Source organism: Mirounga leonina, unplaced genomic scaffold (assembly GCF_011800145.1).
Source record: "Mirounga leonina isolate KUSES-001 unplaced genomic scaffold, KU_Mleo_1.0 Mir_168, whole genome shotgun sequence".
NCBI classification, from domain to species: domain Eukaryota; kingdom Metazoa; phylum Chordata; class Mammalia; order Carnivora; family Phocidae; genus Mirounga; species Mirounga leonina.
The window spans coordinates 31,634,623-31,657,762 of NW_023270426.1; the positions used below are offsets into that span (position 1 = coordinate 31,634,623).

The 23,140-nt window shown below is 36.4% G+C and overlaps 1 protein-coding gene across 2 annotated transcripts in view; it reads right to left on the minus strand.

The window, feature by feature from the left end:
• Window positions 1–3,749: 3,749 nt before the first annotated feature.
• SLC38A9 (solute carrier family 38 member 9) overlaps window positions 3,750–23,140 on the minus strand; it is a 91,019-nt gene continuing 71,628 nt past the window's right edge. For both annotated transcript variants that reach the window (XM_035014439.1, XM_035014440.1), the window contains 4 exons: window positions 14,050–14,163; window positions 12,116–12,264; window positions 7,339–7,428; window positions 3,750–5,940 (listed from right to left, as the gene is read on the minus strand). In XM_035014439.1, coding sequence (XP_034870330.1) covers window positions 5,775–5,940; window positions 7,339–7,428; window positions 12,116–12,264; window positions 14,050–14,163 — 519 coding nt within the window. In that variant the 3' untranslated portion in view covers window positions 3,750–5,774. The remainder of the gene's footprint in view (window positions 5,941–7,338; window positions 7,429–12,115; window positions 12,265–14,049; window positions 14,164–23,140) is intronic.

Here is a 23,140-nt window from a genome sequence, read left to right on the forward strand (position 1 = left end):
GTAAATAAATAAATGTTGCTCTTGGTAGTATGTTTTCTTACATCAAGAGCCCTTAAAATGTTCCTCAGCTATCCTCAGATTCATTAAATAGCTATTGGACAATGAAACAGTATTCTTTGTACTCTTTATCTCTGTAAAAATTGAAAGAAACCATAACAACAACAACAAAACCCGCTGCAAGACCCACCCTCAAGTAAAAACTCTAATCTAAAAAAAAAAAGTCCGATTTTGATCCCAAGTTAACCATTAATGAATTTGTACCCCGTGCTACTTTGCTAAATCTTTTTTGACTTCCAGAAATAGAAGCTCAGATTTGGTAAAAGTTAGAGTTCTTAAAGGTAGCAGAGAAACTCAGTTTGACATATGGGAAGGCACAAAACTTTTCATTACACCTCCTTCAGCCTCCTAAATGCCCCACCCTTCGAGCAGTTTGTGGACTGTTCAAAGCTAGAGAGAAGCTTAAGTCACGGCTCCTCATCTGCATGGCTGCTTTCCTAATTTTGCATGTTTTCCTTAAGAGGGAACTCCAAATTATATAAGCGTCCAGCCCCACAAAACCTGGGTCTGCCTCTATAATAAAAGATCTCTCTCACCTGTTCCGAATGTTGTTTGTAGGTTGCTCTTTACTTCATGGGTTGAATGTAGATTCATTTCTGCAAGGCTTCTTTCCATGATTTTCCCTAGACATCCTTTTAGGAAATACGTTATGCAAATAACAAAGTGATAATAGAAATGATATACCTAGAATCCCATCACCTCAGCAGGTCACCCATGTTTATTCTCCTGTGGCCCCTTCCAGGTTTTGTTCACATGTCTACATCATTTTATGTGATTACCCTAGGATTTTTAAAAGTTTTATCTTAAAAGAAAGTTTGATCTTGATAAATGTGCAACACAAAGTTGCATTTATTGCACCTATCCTATACTTACCTCTTCAAAATCTATATGACATGGCTACATTCCAGCGTTCAGAGGAGACAGAGCAGCAGGAAAAGGCCAATGCCTGGCATTTCAGTGTCACCTAGGGAAAATGACCAGCTGCTGGTACACAGGAGGGTGGGAAAAGGATGCTAAACTGGGGCGCCCGAGTGGCTCAGTCTGTTAAGTATCTGCCTTCACCTCAGGTCATGAGCCCAGGGTCCTGGGATTGAGCCCCACATTGGGATCCCTGCTCAGCGGGGACTCTGCTTCTCCCTCTCCCTCACTCCCTCCCCCTGCTTATGCTCTCTCAAATAAATAAATAAAATCTTAAAAAAAAAAAGGATCCTAAACTGTCAGGGCTATATCGTTTGTTCACTACCATATACTCGTGCTTAGCACAGGGCCTGGCATTCAGTAAGAACTTAAACATTGATTTAAGGACTAATTCTGAATCTGACTGAACCAGTTCTATTTTTTTGGCGGGGGGGAGGGTTGATAGAACAAAATTTTAGAAAATAGCAATTTATTGCTTTCCATTAAAGTTGAATCTGTCTCATTAATTTGTGTATTAAGTGTCTGCTATGACCAAACAAAACTACATCACTTGGGATCATGTGAGGGCGAAAGGAGGAACAATCTGGAGAGTATGCTCTTTCTAGTCCCAATCCCAATCCTAATCCTTACTTTATGGCCATGATGAATAAGGAGAATGGAGAAGTTTTTAATCTTTTAAAAAGACAGCCTTATTTTCTCTTTGCAGAGAGTAAGGAAATATACAAAAATGACATTGGGGGAAAAAAAAGAAATTTTACTTAGGGAAGGAAGAAAAGTAGAGCTCTTTATTGCCCTTAAATAGCTCTGGAAGATTATGACACCTAGCTCTTTGCCAGAAACTGGGGTACACTTACCTGAAATGCCACATTCATTTTGCAATTTCTTGCAGGGCAAGATCACACCAGTTTATTGTCCAAAAGGGGTGATCATTTTAGATTTTGGTGAATGTAACCCAGCACATACCTTTCTTCAGGATACACTAAAGGAGGGCTCCTTGTGGCCTAGGATGACAGATGCCCCAATCACTTGAGTGACTTGATGTGACACACACAAAGTCACTAGAGAGGTCTGACCCTGCAAAATACGCAACTTCAGCTTCTCTCTGCCCTGAGGTCAGTGCTACTAGGCAATAGCATTTCCTGGTAAAATTCAATTAAACAAAATCCCGGAGTTGTTTTTCTTCAAAATAATTTTGACTTAATTTCTCCTTTTATATCAAAAGACAACAAATTACATTTCAGAGAATGCTGTTTAGGTTACGAGGTTCCCGTCAGAGCTGTTTTGCAATACATGTTTACATAATCTGAAGTGAGGTCGGCAGTCAACTGTGAAACTGGGGCCAGCCGGGCCGCCTTGTGCACATTTTACTTTGGATCACAAACTAATGTAATGTTCTATTGTTTAAGTGTCAAGTAGGTTTGGGTTTTGTTTTGGACATTCAAATTGGGATAAGAAAACAAACTGCCACCACCAGATTTTAAAAAGCAGTAAGGTCCGTGCTTTGTAAAGAGAACATGCAGCATCAATATTTTCTGCTTTTATCAATGAGCTCAAACATTTGACATTTTGTATCATGACATGGACAAAAATATACCAAGATATTTAAGCAAGTCATGTCTTTGGAGAGAAAATTTTATGCAATCTATTTGCACGGCCCAATGTGTTACTACTTATTTCCCGTATTAAGCAATTGTTCTTTGCTGTCCAAGATTCACAGAAGTGAATAATGTAGTGTTACAAATGCAAAGAGAATAAATAATAACCAGAAGCAGTTAAATACTTCCCATAAAGTATCTTAGAAAAATATATTTATTTATATTATTTATAATAATATAATACTTATGATAATATATAATTGCCAAAATAAAAGCAATTATACCTTACATGATCCCATATGACAGTGAAACTATCAAATATCTAAAATTTTGGACAATTCTTAGGAGGAGGCTGAAAAATGGGTCCTTGCTGCTTTACCCCACATTTCCTTTACCAGCCCTCTCTGAGGATCCCAATTGGAAGGGGTTTCATTTTCTCTAATGGTCCCTTGCATTATAGTTAACTACATCCATAGTTCTTTACTAGATTAAAGTTCTTTTAGAATATGAATGAAATCTTACACAGCTTTGACTCCTCCAAAGCACTGAACATGGCGGTTTACTCAATTACTTATGGAAACAAATGTCAAAATAGAGATTGCAAACCATAAGTGAGTATTTACCTTTAATATAGTCCCTTTTTGGGGGTAAATTTATTCTTTACTGTAATACATTTTTTGGATGTGATGACAAACTGATTCTGGATGATTATCCACAGGGTACCAAATGTCAGAGGACATTTCTTTGTTCTTTTTGGCCTAGTATGAGCATACCATATTTTCATCCAGAACCTTTCTAGGGAATGCTTCTCTAAACAAGCCATTTAAAATTTTATAATGTCCTCAGTTGTATGTTAAATAAGCTAAATTCAAAGAAACTGAGGTTAACCACATCAGAGCAAAAAGTAAAATAAATTTAATTAGAAAATTAAAAAAAGAGAGTAGAGAAAGTCTACAATTAATTATAATGTAATCCAAATGAATTTATATCTCATCATTCCAATGTGTGAGCCAGGACATACATACTCAAATGAAGAGCATCTGGCCAAGCTAAATAACAAGCCAAAGGTATCAGTTTCATGAGTAGAAACTTAAGAAGGCAAAATTATTCAGCATAAGCCTAATGTAGGATTTTGGAAGTTCTAAATTATCAAGTCTTTTAAAGAAAACGAAAACCAAATATCCACATTGCTTTTTAATTTAGTAAGTAATGCATTGTCATATTCACTTTGATCATTACATGGACAAAAATATACCAAGTCATTTTTCCATGTGTTAAAACATTCAAGTACATTACTGAAAAGAGGCAATGAAAATTCTGTCTCTGAAGTTTTCAAAGATAAGGGAGGTGACTAGGGATAAACAGGGATTAAACGTGGGTCTCAAGGAGCTATGTAGCTTTTGATTCCTATGTCTCTAATTGAACGAGACTGAGGTCACAAAGATGCAGGAGATCCCAAGCACAGAGACATTTCCTCCATATGTATACTCTATTCTAAGAGGTTAACATTGGGATACAGATACTTAATGTAGAATCTTCTAATCAACCTGACTTCTACCAGCAGTTTCTGCTAACAAAAACTTTTGAGAATGGCTCCAATTACCGTGAAGATGAAGTAACATAATGTCTGAGATTGGCTTCAAAATATTACAGTGGAAAAGGAAAAAAAGGATAGATGAAGCAAATACAGCATAAGTTTTATAATTACTAAGTATAGGGGATGGGGATGTGGGAGGGTTATCCTATTATTTTCTCTACTTTTGTGTATGCCTTCAAATTTTCATGACTTTTACAAAGAGAGCTTTTAAGAAATACCTATTTTAAGAAATACCACAATTTTTCCATATACCTATCTATGGAATGGACAGAAAGCTTTCCTGAAAGAAATTATGGCTGGTCTCAAATCTTGGGTTCTTTACTAGGCTTAAAAAAGACCATTTCACCTGTCTTTCAAAAACCATTTTGTCTGTCTTTCTCAAAAGAAGTAAGTAACATAAATCTACACATTATCCTGTGATGTGGGATGTGTACTAACAAAATACACTTTTTAACGTTAGCCTAAAGTTAGAGAAATCTAACTTTTCAAGCTGAACATGAAGGCTGTTTCATGGAAGATATGGATTTGAATTCTGGTTTAGACTTTAGTTTCAGTGAAAAAGAAGAGAGTTAATTTCAAGAATTCAGATTCCCTAATCCTTTTCTCAGATCTAAGGAGATTTTCTTATGGGGATTTAACCTCTAACCATGCCAGTTAAGAAGTAAGGCAATGGGGGGGTGGTCCCCTTCTTGGAAGTCTTACCTCAAAAAGGATTAGTCCTTTCCTGTGGTAAAGAGACACTTCCAACACCTCACAATATGCTATGAAGGAGGCCTCACTCTTCTGGCCCCTTCTCCATTTCCTTTCTTCCCTGTAGGGACTCACGTACCCAACATTCTCTGCCATGATTCCTACATGCTTCCCCGTTGGTCCTGTCATGATATCCTATGCAATGCTCAGGGATTCAAAAAGCAAAAGAGCCCTCTTGGGTCTATGGGGATAATCATACTGGTTCATGACCAAAGAGCCTGTACTGACATTCTTTCTTTCTCTCTTTTAAATAGAGATTAAGGATGCAGTTAAGAGTTCACTCATTTAACACTGATGCCATGGAGATTTCTTTTTACAAATGAGGTATTTGGTTTACTGTCCCAAACAGTACATGTTTGGGTAAACTGCAGAAATGGCCTAGCAAGTAATAAAATGAAAGTGAATACACTGAAACATAAAACAGAAATAGCATCTGGCAATAGTTGCTGTGATACCCTGAGAATCTTCACTGTAGTTAAAATAAACCCACCCACCTTATATCTGTAAAAATACAGAGAATCTTCACTGTAGTCAAAATAAACCCACCCACCTTATATCTGTAAAAATAAAAAACCAACATGATTTTTCCTAAGGGCATATACTTCTACTCAGAAAAGACAATGAGAATGAAGGGGTGGTGCATATGAAGTGAGACAAAGATCATTCTTCTTGCCCCTTTCTCCACTCTAATCAAAATTACTTATTCATGGACCACTATTCCCCCCACCCCTTTTTTTCAAATTATCTTAGGAAAACATTTAGAATTATAGCAACAGCAGCATTTATAAGTCAATTTATGTGGAACTGTTGTCAAAGTTTAAAATGCCATGAAAGATTCTGAGAAGACATTGAGTATTTCACATAAAAAATTGAACAATCAGGTTAGCCAAGCCCAAAATGATGATAAAAATGTGAAAGATTAACTTTGGCCATGTCAGACGGTCTTCTTGGCGGAGGGAAATTATATAGATAAGAGACGGATATATGAATACAAAGGCCAGGCCGCATGCTGCTCCTGAATACCTGCAAAATAAAAACTTTTTGGATTAATTATTCCTTGCAACTATACTCCCATTTAAACCCTCTTCAGTCTGATATTGCAATGAAGTTATTTTTGATTCAACTGTTGTTGACATAAAGCATTTGAGTTGAAAACATTTTACTTCCTAAGTTAATATAAAATATTATTTCCTGTTCATCTTTATAGCATCTGCTTGACAGAGTTTTTTATTCATCTCTCCAATCTCCATAGTTCTTCTGTGTCTCCATGTTTGTGGCTGCTTCCTCAGAAACATCTGGAGATAGGCTTCCTATCTTTGATCTTTTATAAACTAATTATGCATTCTGAGTTTCTGAAGGACTGCTAGCATCTGCTTAAGAATGAGAACAGATGAGTACCTCTGTGGTGTTCAGCATAATTATCAAAGATAATAACAAAAATAACTCAACACAAGACTGACAGAGGAACCCAAACTTTCTTCTCCCTTACCCTATCCTCAGCTTAAGAGAAACTTAAAGTCCATTATATTCAATAAGCATCAGGCTAATACTCTCTACTTTTATTTCTTGCTACTTTTTTTAGGTAAGGGTCTTCAAAAAAGTGACTCAAGCCCTGCTTTCTAGAGGTTGAGGAAGAGAAATCAGATCACTGTAAACCCGTCTTCCATGAGAATCTGAGTTCACAATTTTATTCCCCATCTACTCAACCTACCACAATATTTTTAGAGAAAGTATATTAAGTAAAGACCCATCTGGAACCTAAACTCCTATCTAAACTCTTACTTTCCGACTGCAACTCAGAGCAAAATTATGTTCTTGAGTAGAAATGGGTTAAAAAAGTTAAGAGTACAGCCACATTGAGATGATCCTTACTGAAAAAGAGCAGATTGTTCCTAAACCAGAAGAAAAAGATATCCCAGAAGAAACTGAAGAAACAAAAACTTATGGCCCAGGAGTAAATTCTGCATAAAATAAATGCAAATAAAAGTAAAAACAGCATAGTGGTTGTCTTTATTATAAGACATATTTCAAGTATCCTCAAAAAAAAAAAAAAAGTTACAACACAGCCTTAACAAATGACAGACCTCCAGGTACTCAAGAAGTTATACACTATATATTAAATTTTTTTTTATTTGGGTAAAGAGAAGAAGGTACAAAGGAAAATGATGAGAAAAAGAAAAAGAGAAAGGGAAAAAGGGAAAGATGTTTAAGGGATAATGGGGCTTCTAGAATCAGGAAGAAGCAGTGTGATGGAAGAAAACGAGCACCTTAAGTGACACCAGGGAACTATATTTGAATGTTACCAGTTTTAAATACTCACAAGAATTTCGTACAATTAAATTAACAACGGCAATATCAACAGGAAAAGCATAAAAATAAAGAATAATACATGAAGGGGCACAGTTCCCTTATAGGCTGTACCTTATGATTCCTCCTATGTTTGGGTAGAAACAGGCCATGATCACTCCAGCTCCCACAATAATTAGATTAAGAATCAGCACATGGAAAATGCTAGAAGTTGAGGAGAGAATTTGGAGGAAAAAGTAAAAACAGGCAAATTATAACCATTAATATGAGAATAAAATTCATTATTAACATCTTTAAAATGAGAATGTCTTAAACTTGACAATAAAATCACAGCGGAAATAGAAGGCAGCAATAGTATTCAATGCTGGTGATGGCACAGTGACCCCGGACCTTTTGTGCAAATATATGAGTAGGTTAAAGATTTGTAGAACAAACTGGTGGTATGTATCAGAGTTCACACTTTTTATTTTATAATTCCATTTGGACTATCTTAAGACAATAAACAAAAATAAGAAAAAAGCTATTAACATAAAGATATTTGTGGCAAAAACAAGTATCCTACATATACAGCAAGGTAACAACTTCCTTGATGGAATATATTAAAAATTACTCAAAATAACTTATCATTGCTACCTAGATGGTAAATTCATCTAGGCAACTTGGAAGAAAGCTAGATAGATTTTTTACTACACAAGAAAATCTGAAAACATTGGAAAAAATATCAGAAGGAACACCGAAAAGGTAGTAGTGATTGTGATATGATTTGGAATTTGGAGTAATTTTTCCACTTCTCTGTATTTAACAAACTTTTTATATCTTACAATATTTTTTTGTATTTATTTTATTTTTATAATTAGGAAAATAAATTATATTAAGGGAAAGACAAAATGGGCAGGTTTTCATTTTTCAGATTCAGCCACTTAAAGATATTCCGTGTTCATCATGAATAGGAAAATAATGTAGATAAAATGTGATGCTCAAGAAATAACTCCATTTCCCAGAAAGATGATTCTTAAAAGAAATTTACACATCAAAGCAACCTTGTGAGCCTAAGTTATTAGGGGGTAATTAATCCCAGATAAAGATTACAGAGAGAATAAAAACGAGGAGAATTATTTACACAAATAAGTAGTTAGTCATACATCCTGATGAATTACAAAGATATTCAGGCTTCCAGATCTTGCTACTTATCCAGAAACTCCAACTTTAAAATTGCTCCAGAGCTTTGAGACAATGACTGGGCCTCTGTTATTTCTGTATTGTAAAAGGAAACAACTTTGTGTATTTTCCAAAGAAGTGGTTCTCATAGTGTATTTTGTACTCATTGTATTATTTTATTTTGGGACTATAAATACAACACAGGGAAGTTCCCAATACCCTTTCAGGAAGTCACTGAGATAAATATTAATTTCACATTAAAATCATAAGAGACATATTAAAACAGATTTCATATTAAAATCATAAGAGACATTACTTGCTTTGCAAAAGCAACTGTGGGTAAAACTGCTGGCCCCTTAGCATGGGAAGAGGCAGCTGCACCTACATGTATTTTATACTGTGTGCCTTACTGCCAAACACTGCCAAAAAAGAGACCTTCATAAAAAAGTAAAAATTATTAGTTTTATTAAATCTCATGCTTTGAACACACATCTGTTTTACTATTCTGTGTGATCAATTAGAAAGTACATAATACAGCGTATCTGCTACACAGTGAAGTAAAATTGTTGTCTTGAAGAAAAGTACTTGTGCAACTGAGCTGGAGAGCAATCTAGCCCTTTTTTCCAAGGAATGCTATTTTTACTTGAAAGGCAGACAAACTGTGGTTCTTCAGACTTGGGTATTTGACAGACATTTTTTTTTTAAATGAATGATTATGAGCTTGTCATTTCAAGGAAAACAACTAGTGGTATGTGATAAAATTTCAGTTTTCAAGGAAAAATTAGAATTTTGGACAGCTTGTATTTGCCACCCTGAGCTTGACAGTTTTCCAGTATTTAAGGACTTTTATGATGAAACTGGTGGCAGTGTTACGAATGTGGGTTTTGATATTATATAATGAAGTGTGGAAGATCTGCAGAACTCAGTGAAATGATATTTTCCAAATGATTAAACATGGTACAAAAACATGCATAGGTTAAAGGATCCAAAGTGTACTATAGACCAATGGGTTTTAATATCAGTGAGTTTCTGATTCAATTAACTTATAAAAAACTACTACTTGTTAAGATTTGGCATAGTATCAAAGAAGAATATCCACAATAATCTGAAAATGCTATTAAAAGTACTCCTTTTTCCAACGTGTCTATGTGAGAGTAGATTTTCTTCATATATTTAAATGAAAACAACATATTGCAACAGACTGAATGCAGAAGATAAGGGAATCCAATTATCTCCTAGCAAAGCAGGTATTAAAGAGTTTTGAAAATGTGGGGCGCTTGGCTGGCTTAGTTGGAAGAGCACACAACTCTTGATCTCAGGGATGTGAGTTCGAGCCCCACACGGGGTACAGGAATTACTTAAATAAATACAACTTAAAAAAAAAGTTTTGAGGGGCGCCTGGGTGGCTCAGTTGGTTAAGCGACTGCCTTCGGCTCAGATCATGATCCTGGAGTCCCTGGATCGAGTCCCGCATCGGGCTCCCTGCTCGGCAGGAAGTCTGCTTCTCCCTCTGACCCTCCCCCCTCTCAGGTGCTCTCTCTCATTCTGTCTCAAATAAATAAATAAAATCTTAAAAAAAAAAAAAGTTTTGAAAATGTAAAACAAAAGTTTTTTTGGGAAACAATTATTTTTCCTAAGTATGTTATTTTTAAACAAGTAATGGTTTTTTTTTTTAAAGATTTTATTTATTTATTTGACAGAGAGACACAGCGAGAGAGGGGACACAAGAAGGGGGAGTGGGAGAGGGAGAAGCAGGCTTCCCGCTGAGCAGGGAGCCCGATGTGGGGCTCGATCCCAGAACTCTGGGATCATGACCTGAGCCGAAGGTAGACGCTTAACCGACTGAGCCACCCAGGCACCCCAACAAGTAATGGTTTTATTATTGCTTTTTAAATAAATTAATTCATATTTAAAAATTCTGTTTTAATTTTTCATATGTTAAATATTAATAGATATAACCCATGTAAGTTAAAGTGCATGGGGGTTCTCAATAAACTTTAAGAGTGTAAAGGAGGTGCTGAGCCCAAAAAAGTATGCTCTGAAATATGCAGTCTGTGGAGTACTTGTAACTGTAGGATAAATGATAGTGTGTTGTTGGTGGTAGAGAAAGAAATGTAATGTGAACACGAAAGGGAACTTCCAGATTATTTCCAAGAGGAAGAAGCATTGTAACAGCCACCATTATGCAAAATAATGGCAGAAAACAGGAATAATGCATTTACCTAGAGTTTTTTTCTTCTATGACTTCATTGTATTATTTTATTTTGGGACTGTAAATACAACACAGGGCATAAACACAACAGGAATCTTATATGTACTGAAATCCAATCTTCCAGATGAGCAATGTTATAACTGTAGCTGTTGATACTGTCAATGCTAAAAAAGTGGTACCTCTTGACTTTTGCTTTTATAAGTTTTTTGTTTTTATTTTTTTTATTTAAATCTTTTTTTTTTTTTAAAAGATTTTATTTATTTATTTGAGAGAGAGAGAATGAGAGACAGAGTATGAGAGGGAGGAGGGTCAGAGGGAGAAGCAGACTCCCCGCCAAGCAGGGAGCCCGATGCGGGACTCGATACCGGGACTCCAGGATCATGACCTGAGCCGAAGGCAGTCGCTTAACCAACTGAGCCACCCAGGCGCCCAAGTTTTTTGTTTTTAAACCAACATATTTTTACTAATTATTTACTTAATGAGGGAACAGATTGCATCAGTTCACTTCAAAGAAGAACTGATGAAGACCTTCTTGTTTAATTGGTTACTGTAAATGTACTTTAAAAGTTTTTATCTGAAAGTTTTCTTCATTTAAGACCATTTATTTCAAGTAAAATAGGTTAGGACTGGGTATTTTTTACTAGGATGAATCTCTATTAAAACTTAATTTTAGAGTAGAAGTTAACCAGGGATTCAAAATGAAGTTCCAGGGAAACTCTGAAGCAGTATATGGAAATTTCTCTTGGATGAGGGTAAGTAGCTTTGAATAGGTTTTCAAAAGGATTCAAAACTGCTCTATCACCAGTAAGAGATTAAAAATTACAGCAGTAGTTACAGAAGCAAATAGGAATTTTAGCTTGTTGTATATCTCACTTTCAATTCTAAGCAAGTATGGTTTATGTAAAAATGCATGAATGTTAATAAATATACAAGTACATATCAATAACCAATAATTAAAATAAAAGCATTGCTTCTCATTAGCCATACATTGCTAATACAGGTACTATATACTATTAACTTCTTGGCAATGTGTAGATTAATGGCAAATAAATCGTGAGATAAATATAGTTGGTATCAGAGCTAACATAACTATACTAGAAGGAACTTTCTTTTTTTTTTTTTTTTTAAGATTTTATTTATTTGACAGAGAGAGACACAGTGAGAGAGGGAACACAAGCAAGGGGAGTGGGAGAGGGAGAAGCAGGCTTCCCGTGGAGCAGGAAGCCCGATGCGGGGCTCGATCCCAGGACCCTGGGATCATGACCTGAGCCAAAGGCAGACGCTTAATGACTGAGCCACCCAGGCGCCCCTAGAAGGAAGTAACTTTAAATCATTCTGGACATGGAAGCAGCTTCTATTTTTATAGCTCTTCAGGGAAAAGAACAACTGTGATCTACCCTTAGTAAACATTTTGATTAGGCAAATTTTTATAGCAAAAGGATCAGTCACATTTTAAACTGACCTGTTTGCACAGTCATTTGTTGCTTGGCACATCTTGCTGGTCAAGAGAAGAGCCCTTACCTAGGATAAATGTCACCGAAGACATGGCCCAATAGTTGAACACGAGCCAAATAGCCTAGAAGTGGGTATACAGTCATCATCTGGAACAGCAGGAATATCCTTGCAATGAAGGACAGGATGTCACTGCTAGGGAAGTTGTCTAAAAAATTCTAATCAAAGAAAGATAATGAAGTAATGTTAAAAATAAACTCAGTACATACAAATTTATAAAACTGACTATCTTTTGCTTATTTGGAACATAGGTGCCACACAAGTTTTGGTTTGTGGACCGGTGCTCACCCACGAACTATATGTGAACTATTATTTTTCAATAAACTAAGTACAAAAATTGAAATGTTTAGAAACTTTTATAGAAATTTGACATTGCCACATTATTTTATTTTACAAAAGTATCAGTCTGTAATTGATTTGACATTAAAACAACAAAGAAAACCTTGCCCTTCACAGAGTCTCAGAAGCACTGCTCTGTAAGGTAGGTACAAGCATAAATCTGTTTTAATACATTCAAATGGCTAATTTAATTCGATGTTATTTGATCCTCACCAATTCTCTTGCTTTTCCTTCCCTGAAACATCATAGTACTTCCAAAGTAAAGATTATAGAATAATGTGAGAGTATGTATATCACCTAGTATCATTATTATTTATAGCCTATAATTAAAAAGAAAATGATTTATTTCTATTTCCTCTCATGATTTTCTCCATTTTAGTTTGGCATCTAGAAGGAAAGTTAATTACTCAGAATTTTTTTGTTTCCTTTCAAATACAAATACCATAGATATTCCTATTCCCAAGACAGTGGGCTTTATAAGGAATTGTTCACATTAGGGGAATTTTCAGCAAACATTTGGCTGCCAAAGAACTTCTAGAATCATGGAAATCAAGAGAAGAACATTTCAAGCTATCATAACAGTAATAATTCAAACTTATTTCTCTTATAAAGATGACAATATTATTAACAGTATTATGCTGAAATAACTCTTATAATTCATCCATAATAAATTGTACTGTGTATTCCACTACACTTTTTTTTTTTAATAAAGATTTTATTCATTTATTTGACAGAGAGAGACACAGCGAGAGAGGGAACACAAGCAGGGGGAGTGGGAGAGGGAGAAGTAGGCTTCCCGCCGAGCAGAGAGCCTAATGTGGGGCTTGATCCCAGAACTCTGGGATCATGACCTGAGCCGAAGGCAGATGCTTAACGAATGAGCCACCCATGCGCCCTTCCTCTTATTAGAGGAATTTCTTCTGACTAGAAAGAAACTCATCTGTAAAATGCTATTTTTGTCAGTCACATTAAACTAGAAACTACACTGTTCCTAACTTTATGATGGGTCAAATCAAAGAAAGTATTACTTATGGCAACTTTTTAAATAAAATCTTTTCTTCTATTCTTTCCATCTCCCTCTCTTTTTAACAGCCAAATAGCCTTTCTTTGTTTTACTGCCCGCCACGGTGTACAAAAATGAGTGTTAGACCTATCATTGGGGACTGATGAGCAAAGATACCAGATTATCCAGGACATTTCCAGATCCAGGCTTTGAAAAATAAGGAGGTTGCATGTATTCCCAGCAGAGGTTTTACAAATTCATGAATAGCACCAATAACAGTTTTCCAAATAAAGAGAAATACCATGCACATAATAATAGGAATTATCTATTTTGAGTACCACAAGGGGCTAGCATGCAGTATGCTTTCTCGAGAGTCTCTTTAAAAATCTATGGTGTATGTATTATACTATTTAATGGAATAGGAAACCGAAGTTTAGAAAGGATGGGGAAGATGCCTAAAATCTCACATGCAGAGTAAACAGTAGAGATGGTATTCAAACCCCGGTCTGTCTGGGATTATAACTTGCTACCGTATCACCCCACCTGCTCTGCAGATAGGAAGGTGTTAACAATCATCAAGAGAGGGTACCTACTGCCTTACCTGCTCTATGCAATCCTTGGTTAATGGTGGTGAAGGAAATGAAGCAAAAACCAGGACTCCAATATAGAGGTAAGTTAATGTCACCAGCATATAAGCAATGGACAAGTCCCTCACCTGTAAAAAGAGAACAAAATTCCCATAATACTGAATAAATTTGCAGTTAAATCTGCCTGAATAGACTAAATAAGAAAACTGACAAATTCAAGATTTATCTTTTGGCTGTGTGTGTTTTTATGTACGTGCCTTCTAGGTATCCAATCTGTTCACAAAAGTAGATAAAACAAAATTCACATACTTCACAATCAGTCCAAAAATCAATCAATCTATCTATCTATCTATCTATCTATCTATCTATCTATCTATCTATCTATCTATCTTTCTTTCTTTCTTTCTTTTCTTTCTTTAACATAAATGGTGGCTTAACAAAAAATTATGACTAATTTCTAAGGTAATTTATTTACCACATTACAAAATATTTGATTAAAAATAATAAAGCTAAGGGACAAGAAAGCAAAAACAAGCCACCTTAAGTATGACCTACAGAATTAAAAACATTTTTCTTTTAGTAAATTGACTTTGCTAAACCATCAAAGCATGCCCTGGCTGAAAGAAACTGGTACAGTATTAAAACATATTTAATAAAGAAGGAAAGCTAGTTAAAGGGCAGACAGTAAGCAGGTATCACAGACAAGCTTAACAAACCTAAACAGTAAACAAAAGGAAATCAAAAGGCAACTGTTCCAACAGCTGCACAATGTTATTATTGGAATCAGTAAACAAATGCAGCACATTAAATAAAGTGGGTTGCTTTCTTCCACTGCTGTTCCCACCCTCCTGACCTCCTACCCCCATGCGAAGGAAAAAGCTCCAAGACATTTAATGCAGCCAGCTGTCAGATCCAAACAGAACAGATCCCACGGCTCACAAATCTGGTCTCCATCATCGCTAAAGTTACAGCCAAACAATTCAGCACAACTAAATTATGGCAATAAGCCTATTCATTTTTCATTTTAAACACAAATTACTTTGAAAGCTAAGAAAACAGATAAGAAAAAAATTATATACAATTTTACTTTAGTTTGATAACACAATAAGGAAAGTGGACATTTGGCATTAGGGAGCATTTCTGATTTTTTGGACAACTCTTCTCCTTAAATGGGCTGAGCAAGAATAGAAAGTTATAAACTTGTATGTTCATAAATTCACTTAAAAAGCAAGTAACAAGCTATGAGAAATCCTAAGGTTAGGTCTAAATAGACAATCAGCTTGAAAACAAACCAGGGATTCCAGACCCTGAATTAGATGGTGGACACGCCTATGAAGAAGCCACAGGAACTTGGATTATGCAGGTTGGTTCTAGCATTCTCAAAGAGCTTCTAATTGTTTAGGGTTGAGGAAGGAGGCTTCAGGGGGCTTTCAGAGTCTTTCCTCTTTTTTTTTTATTTTTTTTTTTTAAGATTTTATTTATTTGACACAGAGAAAGAGCACAAACGGGGAGTGGGAGAGGGAGAAGCAGGCTCCCTGCTCAGCAGGGAGCCTGACGATGACCTGAGCCAAAAGCAGCCACTTAACTGAGCCACCCAGGTGCCCCAAGTCTTTCCTCTTTAGTTTATGAAGCCTAGGGCCCATTTCAGGCTAGACATCAGTCACTCCTAAGGTTGTCTCATGGTTTTGTAGAGAATGAACAGAAATGAACAAGGAAACTACCTTTCATATCAAAGGGTAGTATTCTCCCATTATGATGTTTAAAAGTCATTCTACCTTCAACCTACTCAATGTGACTCAAAAACAGAGGTAGTCTTATAAAATGCAAAATCTTGGGAGGCCAAAACAGCTGTGTCAGAGACAGCTATACATAAAGTGGGACAGCTACCATTTCATGGACAGTCTTTAGCTTACATAGCACCTGATCACCCATCATTCTGGTCAGGCTTTCTGCAAAGATGTGTACCTTAGTAGACTTTGGGGGAAAGTCTGATGAAGATGGTAAGGCTAAGGTGCAAAGGCTTCCTGATAAGTCAGTTTTCCCTTCTGTTTTCCTGTTCTTATAGCACTGTACACATACCTGAAATTACAACATCTACTAGAGTTTACTGTAGTTATCACTAGTTTCTATTATAAAAGTAATCTATGTTCATGAATGAAAGCTCCCAAGGGGAAAAAAACTGTCCCTCAACACCCAAAAAGTAGCCAACATTAAGAGTTTTTGTATCGGGGTGCCTGGGTGGCTCAGTTGGTTGAGCGACTGCCTTCGGCTCAGGTCATGATCCTGGAGTCCCGGGATCGAGTCCCGCATCGGGCTCCCTGCTTGGCAGGGAGTCTGCTTCTCCCTCTGACCATCCTCCCTCTCATGCTCTCTGTCTCTCATTCTCTCTCTCTCTCAAATAAATAAATAAAATCTTAAAAAAAAAAAAAAGAGTTTTTGTATCATGTTGGTATTTTAATTTTTCTATGTCTAAGTTGGTTCATACCACTAGACTATGAGATCCTTGAGGGCAAGGACTATGTGTTTTTCACCTTTATATCCTCAATACCCAGAACAATACCTGGGACAGAGGAGGAACCTGGTAAATGTACAGGAAAAATAATAACCACGCTGGTTATAGTTAGTAGCCAGTTATTAAATAGGCTAGGTGCTAGGCTATGCAATAAGCACTTTGTATGTATAATCTCATTAAATGTAGGTGCATTCATTTTCTTCATTTTATAAATGAATAAACTAGTACAGCAAGGTTACAAAACTTGTTCATGGTTACAGAGTAAGTAGCTGGTAAAGTCAGTATTCAAACTAAAGATGTTATGGCTCCAAATTGCATGCCCTTAGCTATTACAGTAGAGAAATGATCAGTCTCGAATGCATCTGTTCACAGTTAATAAACAACAATAAAGAAAATAAAGATAGGTGGCTCAGTCAGTTAAGCGTCTGCCTTTGGCTCAGGTGATGATCCGAGGGTCCTGGGACTGAGCCCTACATCAGGCTCCCTGCTCAGTGGAGAGCCTGCTTCTCCCTCTCCCACTCCCCCTGCTTGTGTGTGCTCTCTCTCTCTCTCTGTTAAATAAATAAATAAATAAATAAATAAATATCTTTAAAAAAAAAGGAAAAAGATAAAGAAGTAACAAGTTACGAGTAACAAAGGATACAGCAGAGTGCACACACAGATGCAAGAGAAATATTAAAATCAGTTCTATTTTACAGTAGTCTAAATATACACTCAATGCAACTAGGTCAAGAGTTGCGTATCTGTTTTCATCTGAAACTACTCTAATGAACAGAAAAGATGTTTTAATATGAAAGCAGCTGAGGGTTAGCATGATCCTGGGAAACATGCCACCTATGAATACCATGCACACATGTGGGTTTTGCTATTCTCTGGCTTGAACACAAGCCATCACTGTACTAGGCCTGGAGATACAGCCTCTTAAAAGCCCGTTTAATGGAAAAGGGAGGAAAAAAGCCATCTTTTAGACAACGAGTCTCAAAGTAAAAAATATATTTAAAAAGAGGCACAGGTGACAAATGAATCCTACACATTAATTAGGTAATCTACTCTGCCTTATGAATGAGCAACAGGGGGCAGGGTGACGGGAAGAATGCCACCTCAGAATGAGGACTAGCTTTATCGGGGGTGGGCACAAGTGGTGCTGGAAGCACATTCTGCTTCTCGAATATAGTTTATGATTTGTTCCACATACCGTTCATAGTGAAAATACTATGCAATGGAGCATTTACTAACAAAAACGACAGACAGAAACTGACCACACAGAGCTATCCTGCACATTTACATAAAAACCTCTGACGATGTATAGTTAAGTAAACTACACAGATTCATATGAAGAAGCAAAAAGTAAATAACAAATTGAGATATAAGGCACTGCAAATGTTTTTAAAGAATTAGCATGGTGTGAAACTAAATAAAGACAGGCAAAACAAAACAAAAAAAGCACTGTATAGGTTCTAATTCAAACATGATGAGGAAATACCAAGAGGTTAGTCCACATATCTAGGATCATTTCCTAGATGTTTACAGAGACTATATATTCTGACGATAAAGAATGAGTTGGATGATCTTCAAATCTACAACTATTTTTTTTCTTTTGGTAAGGTATACCTTACTAAGGAATAGAAATTATATCCCATTTAGTGACACACGCACACACACAAAACAACTATGTTTAGTGAAAAAAAACAAAACAAAAAAACGATGAAATTAAGCCGAACTTAACAAAGCTGTAAAATCTGATCATTACACCTGTTGAGGAGCCACATTATTTTCCTCCTTCACAAATGTCTTTAGATCCAAGTCCAACTGCAGTTTATATAGAAGGAAGTGAGGCCTTTTTATTCTTTTGTCTTCTCTACTTTTAAGCCTTTGTTTACTGAGCTCTGAATGACTAACACAACATTAACAATTCAGAGTCCCTGACAAGCTTCACATTTTTTTTTTTTTAAAGATTTTATTTATTTGTCAGAGAGAAAGAGAGAGTGAGTGAGCAAAAGGCAGAAGGATAAGCAGGCTCCCCGCTGAGCAAGGAGCCTGACACGGGGCTCAATCCTGGGACCCTGGGATCATGACCTGAGCCGAAGGCAGGCATTTAACCAACTGAGTCACCCAAGCATGCCAGCTTCACATTTTCTGACTTAAATCTCAAGGAAATATATATCAACAGGACTTCTATGAGTCAAATTACTTACTGAAACCTGCTGAAAAGTATAATCATTAAATAAACCAAATGACAATTTTTTTCTTAGAATATAGTACCCATTTAGCTTAATTTATGCAAGTATATAAGCCAATTTCAGTACAATCAAAAGGAGAGTTTATGTATTTACATATATTTAAAGTGTTTAGAATTTTGTTGGCACGAAGTGTTAGCTTTACATTACAAAATGCTAGCTTTATCATTAGTATTTACTAATGTTTTAAGAAGTTAACATGAAGTCTAACTGATTTTTTGAAAGCTAGACTATACTTCATACCGTGGTTTCAATTAAGACAATAAGAAACCATCATCCACTTAAACTTTTAAGCTTCTTTTTAAAAAATGTTTCCCACAAAAGCCAAAAGTTGAGTTAAATTTTATCAGCTGAATCTCACATACTAGTTCTACAAAGTGCTAGTCCCAAAAGGGAGCAGAAACAGGAATGCATTTTATGGTGTGTACACATAAAAAAACAGATTTCAAGGCCCATTGAGTGTTCTAGTAAGAAAGGCAGAGAATCTCCCTGCAATCCTTGGAAGACCATAAACTGAAATGTCTATCTCTCCATGCAGTCCTGAGCTTCTCTCACTGCGGAATGCACATCTCCAGATACACTGGTATGAACTTCCAGAAAAGCGATTCTACTTAAGAGTTTTAGGAAGCACAAAGTTAAGGAGAGGCCGTCTTCTTTTTTCATAGCAGTCTGACACTACAACTGCCTGGACACCTCTTTGAGGAAGATGTGGTGGCAGCTGCAGCACAGCTGGGGTCCACCTGCTCCTGCCTCACTGCTGTTTGCTCTCACCCAGGAACAAGTCGGTCAGAAAGCTGTGCACTGCAGCCATGGCTTACAGATACCAGAAAGACTCCCGCAAAGCCCGAAGTGGGGATTCACTGAATGTAAATGCCCTGGAGAATCTGTGCTGACTTCATCAGAGGCACACAGGAAAAGAATATCAAAGTAAAAGAATGAGTTTGGATGCCCACCAAGACTCTGAGAATCACTATGCGATTTAAACTCCTTGGGCTGAAGGTATTACGATTCCTAAGATTTTCCAAAGTCAGTTCTTGACAAGGAATCACAAGCCACTCACTGACTTGCACAGTCCTTCAGAGATTATTAAGCATATTACTTCCATCAGTATCGAATGGTTGAAGTCACTACTGTAGATATTTACACCAACTATTTCAATAAATTATCATTTGTTAAAAAAGTGTGATATGATCATAATAATCTGTGAGAAAAATTGTTCCATGACCTTTAACAATTTTTGTCGAAACATTAAAAACACTCACTGTTGGTTACAAATGTATAAGGAAATGAAAACAATAGCAAAAGTACTATTTATTTAATATACTATTTTATTTTTTTTAAGTTTATTTATTTATTTATTTGAAAGAGAGAGAGAGAGCAAGCAAGAGTATGAGCAGGGGTAAGGGTGAGAGGGAGAGTGAGAAGTAGACCCCCCCCCCCCCCGCCCCTGAGCAGGGAGCCGGTGTGGGACTCAATCCCAGGACTCTGGGATCATGACCTGAGCCGAAGGCAGACACTTAACCGACTGAGCCACCTAGGTGCCCTAATAGATTATTTTAAAACATCAGAAACATTGAGAATTAAAGTGGTTTTTTTAATTTGTAAAAACTTACCAAGGGCACTTTGAATTGTTTCTTCCTTCTCATGGTATAATTACAATACAGAGCAAGCATCTTTTCCATGCCTTAGTGAACTGTCATATTCCTTTCTTCTAAGTTTGCATTACCTTCCATCACTTCATCCATTGTGCCTTCAAAGCTGTGAAGTATTTCTCAGAATTCTTTCAATGTGAAGTTTTCTGATAGTGCCACTTCCTGGGGACAACTTCATTCTTCTCATCACAACCACTTTCCTCATTCATGTTGATAAGTTGACCTTCCCCAGGTCCCCAGATTTCTCTGGCTGCACATTCAGAGTCTCTTGAATGTCTACCTTTCCACAAGCAGAGGTTTCTTCCATGATTTCATTTATGTTTCATTCAAATTTCATTTCCAGCATTTTCACTTTTTATTTCATTATTGCACTTTCACCTTTGTCAATTTTCTCTCTCGATTTCCCATTTTGTAAAATATTATGTGGATTTACCACCAGGTAAGAAGGAGACAACTTAACTGTCCACTTGGCACTCTGTGTGTAAAGTGAATGACAGATGTGTAGTGACCAATCAATGAGACTTTGAAAGACGTGATGTGATTGGTAACAGATCATGATATATGTCTGTTCTTTATGTGGTGATTTGTGAATTGAAGGGCAGGTAGCTATTACTTTATGTAAGTACTCAAATTTCAAATCCTGTGGTAATTGGAATTTGAACCATGTTGTTGGGGGACTGAGGTAATTTAACTAAACCACAGTAACTGAAAGTCATGCATATAGGAACTGTGTAAAGTGAGGTTTGCCTGTCATTTAACTCATTATTTTAAGACTTTTCTACTAAGACAAACTAATTCAGAGTACAGTAAAAATGTGCATGCATGCTTAAGATGAAATATGAGACTTGAATGAAATTGTGTTCTTCACCTACAGATTCCCGGGTATATGAGGTATTCTCTGTCATTAGGAGACTTTAGTGGTAAAGTTTGAGAAGCAGAGCCTTATTATGGATAGAATGATCCGATACGTAACTTGGTCTAAGGTGGCCTAAGAGAAAAGTTGATTAGTGCAGACAGGTGATTTAGATGGCACCAAGGAATACATTATTAATGACATATACATTATTTCCTGTGAAGACGAAACAGGTATTTTCCACTATCTTTCTAAACTTCCTAAAACTTCGTGTAGGTAGCTTTGTTCAAGTGACAATGAGTGAGGGAACTTGTGAAGGAGGAGGAAGGGATTTAAAAGTACAGAGCTTTAAAAGTATATGCTCATTTTCCCCTTACATCCCAAAGTTCCAAATGCTTACTTAGGATAAACAAGACTTTCTTCCTATTCCCTCAGAAGATTTAAAACTGTTTATGACAAAAGTATAAGTATAATAAGACTAAACATTTCCAGATAAAAACTAAATCTAGGGGCGCCTGAGTGGCTCAGTGTGTTAAGCGTCTGGCTTTGGCTCAGGTCATGATCTCAAGGTCCTGGGATTGAGCCCCGTGTTGTAGGGCTCCCTGCTCAGTGGGAGCCTGCTTCTCCACCTGCATTTCTGCCTGCTTCTCTGTCTCTGCCCCTCCCCCTGCTCGTGCTCTCTCTCTCTCAAAGAAATAAAATCTGTAAAAAAATAAAATTGAAAAATAAAATTAAAATCTAGTGCAGTGATGAGAGAAAAGATAAGAATTGACATGGTTCATTACGTATTTTTCCGGGGATCCATTATTAGCATTATAGGAAGAAATCTTGGAGAACAGTTAATATGTTCTTATTGCAAAATAAGTTTTAAGGCACTGGAAAGAATCTGAAGGGGAAAATATTTTTTCCTGTTGGGTGAGAGATCCATAGTCTAAATGTAAGGAGAGAAGGTAAGAGGGATATAGAAACAAAAAATTTCAAGCTGCTACTATACACCACAGCATGTTAAATACCTTTCCTGTTTTATAATGTTTAATTGTGATTAAAACCCTGAGATGTAGGTATCAAATAATGCTATTTTTACATCTGAAAAATCTGAAGGTCACCAAGTTAGAGAGTTTGGAAAATCCAGATTAACCTAATTCTAACTCCATTCACAGGTAATATGCCAGATGTGTTACTATGTAAGAGTAAACATGAAAATGGTAGAGTTTGATTTATATTCTTGCCCTAATTTGAGCTAACTTCCTTCTCCTTAGAAGGACTTTTGCCTTCATAATGACTCTGCCACACATTACTTGAAGTCTTCTCAGAATCCCCAGGCACAGTGAACTCTTCTTTGTATTTCAGTAACAATTGTATAGACCTCTATTAGAGCTTCACCATGATTTTTGTTTACATGGTTAGAAGCCATCAAACTGATTTCAAAATCTGCAGACAAGGCCACAAGTAACTGGTTAACTTCTGCCTGCTTTGGGTTCAGTTCACTCTTCTTTCTCTAGTATCTTAAGGTAGAAGGTTAGGCTATTGATTTGAGATCTTTCTTCTTTTTTAGTGTAGGTGTTTACAGCTATAAAATTTCCCTTCAAGCACTGCTTTAGCTGCATCCCATAAGTTTTGCTATGTTGTGTCATTTTTAGTAATCTCAAAGTATTTCCCAATTTTTCTTGTGATTTTTTCTTTGACGCATTGCTTATTTAGGAGGCTATTTAATTTCCATGTATTTGTCAATCTTCCAAATTTCTTCATTAGTGATTTTTAAATTTACTTCACTGTGGTCAAAGAACATACTTGGTATGATTTCAATCCTTTTAAATTTATTGAGATTTATTCAATTTCCCAGCCTATGGT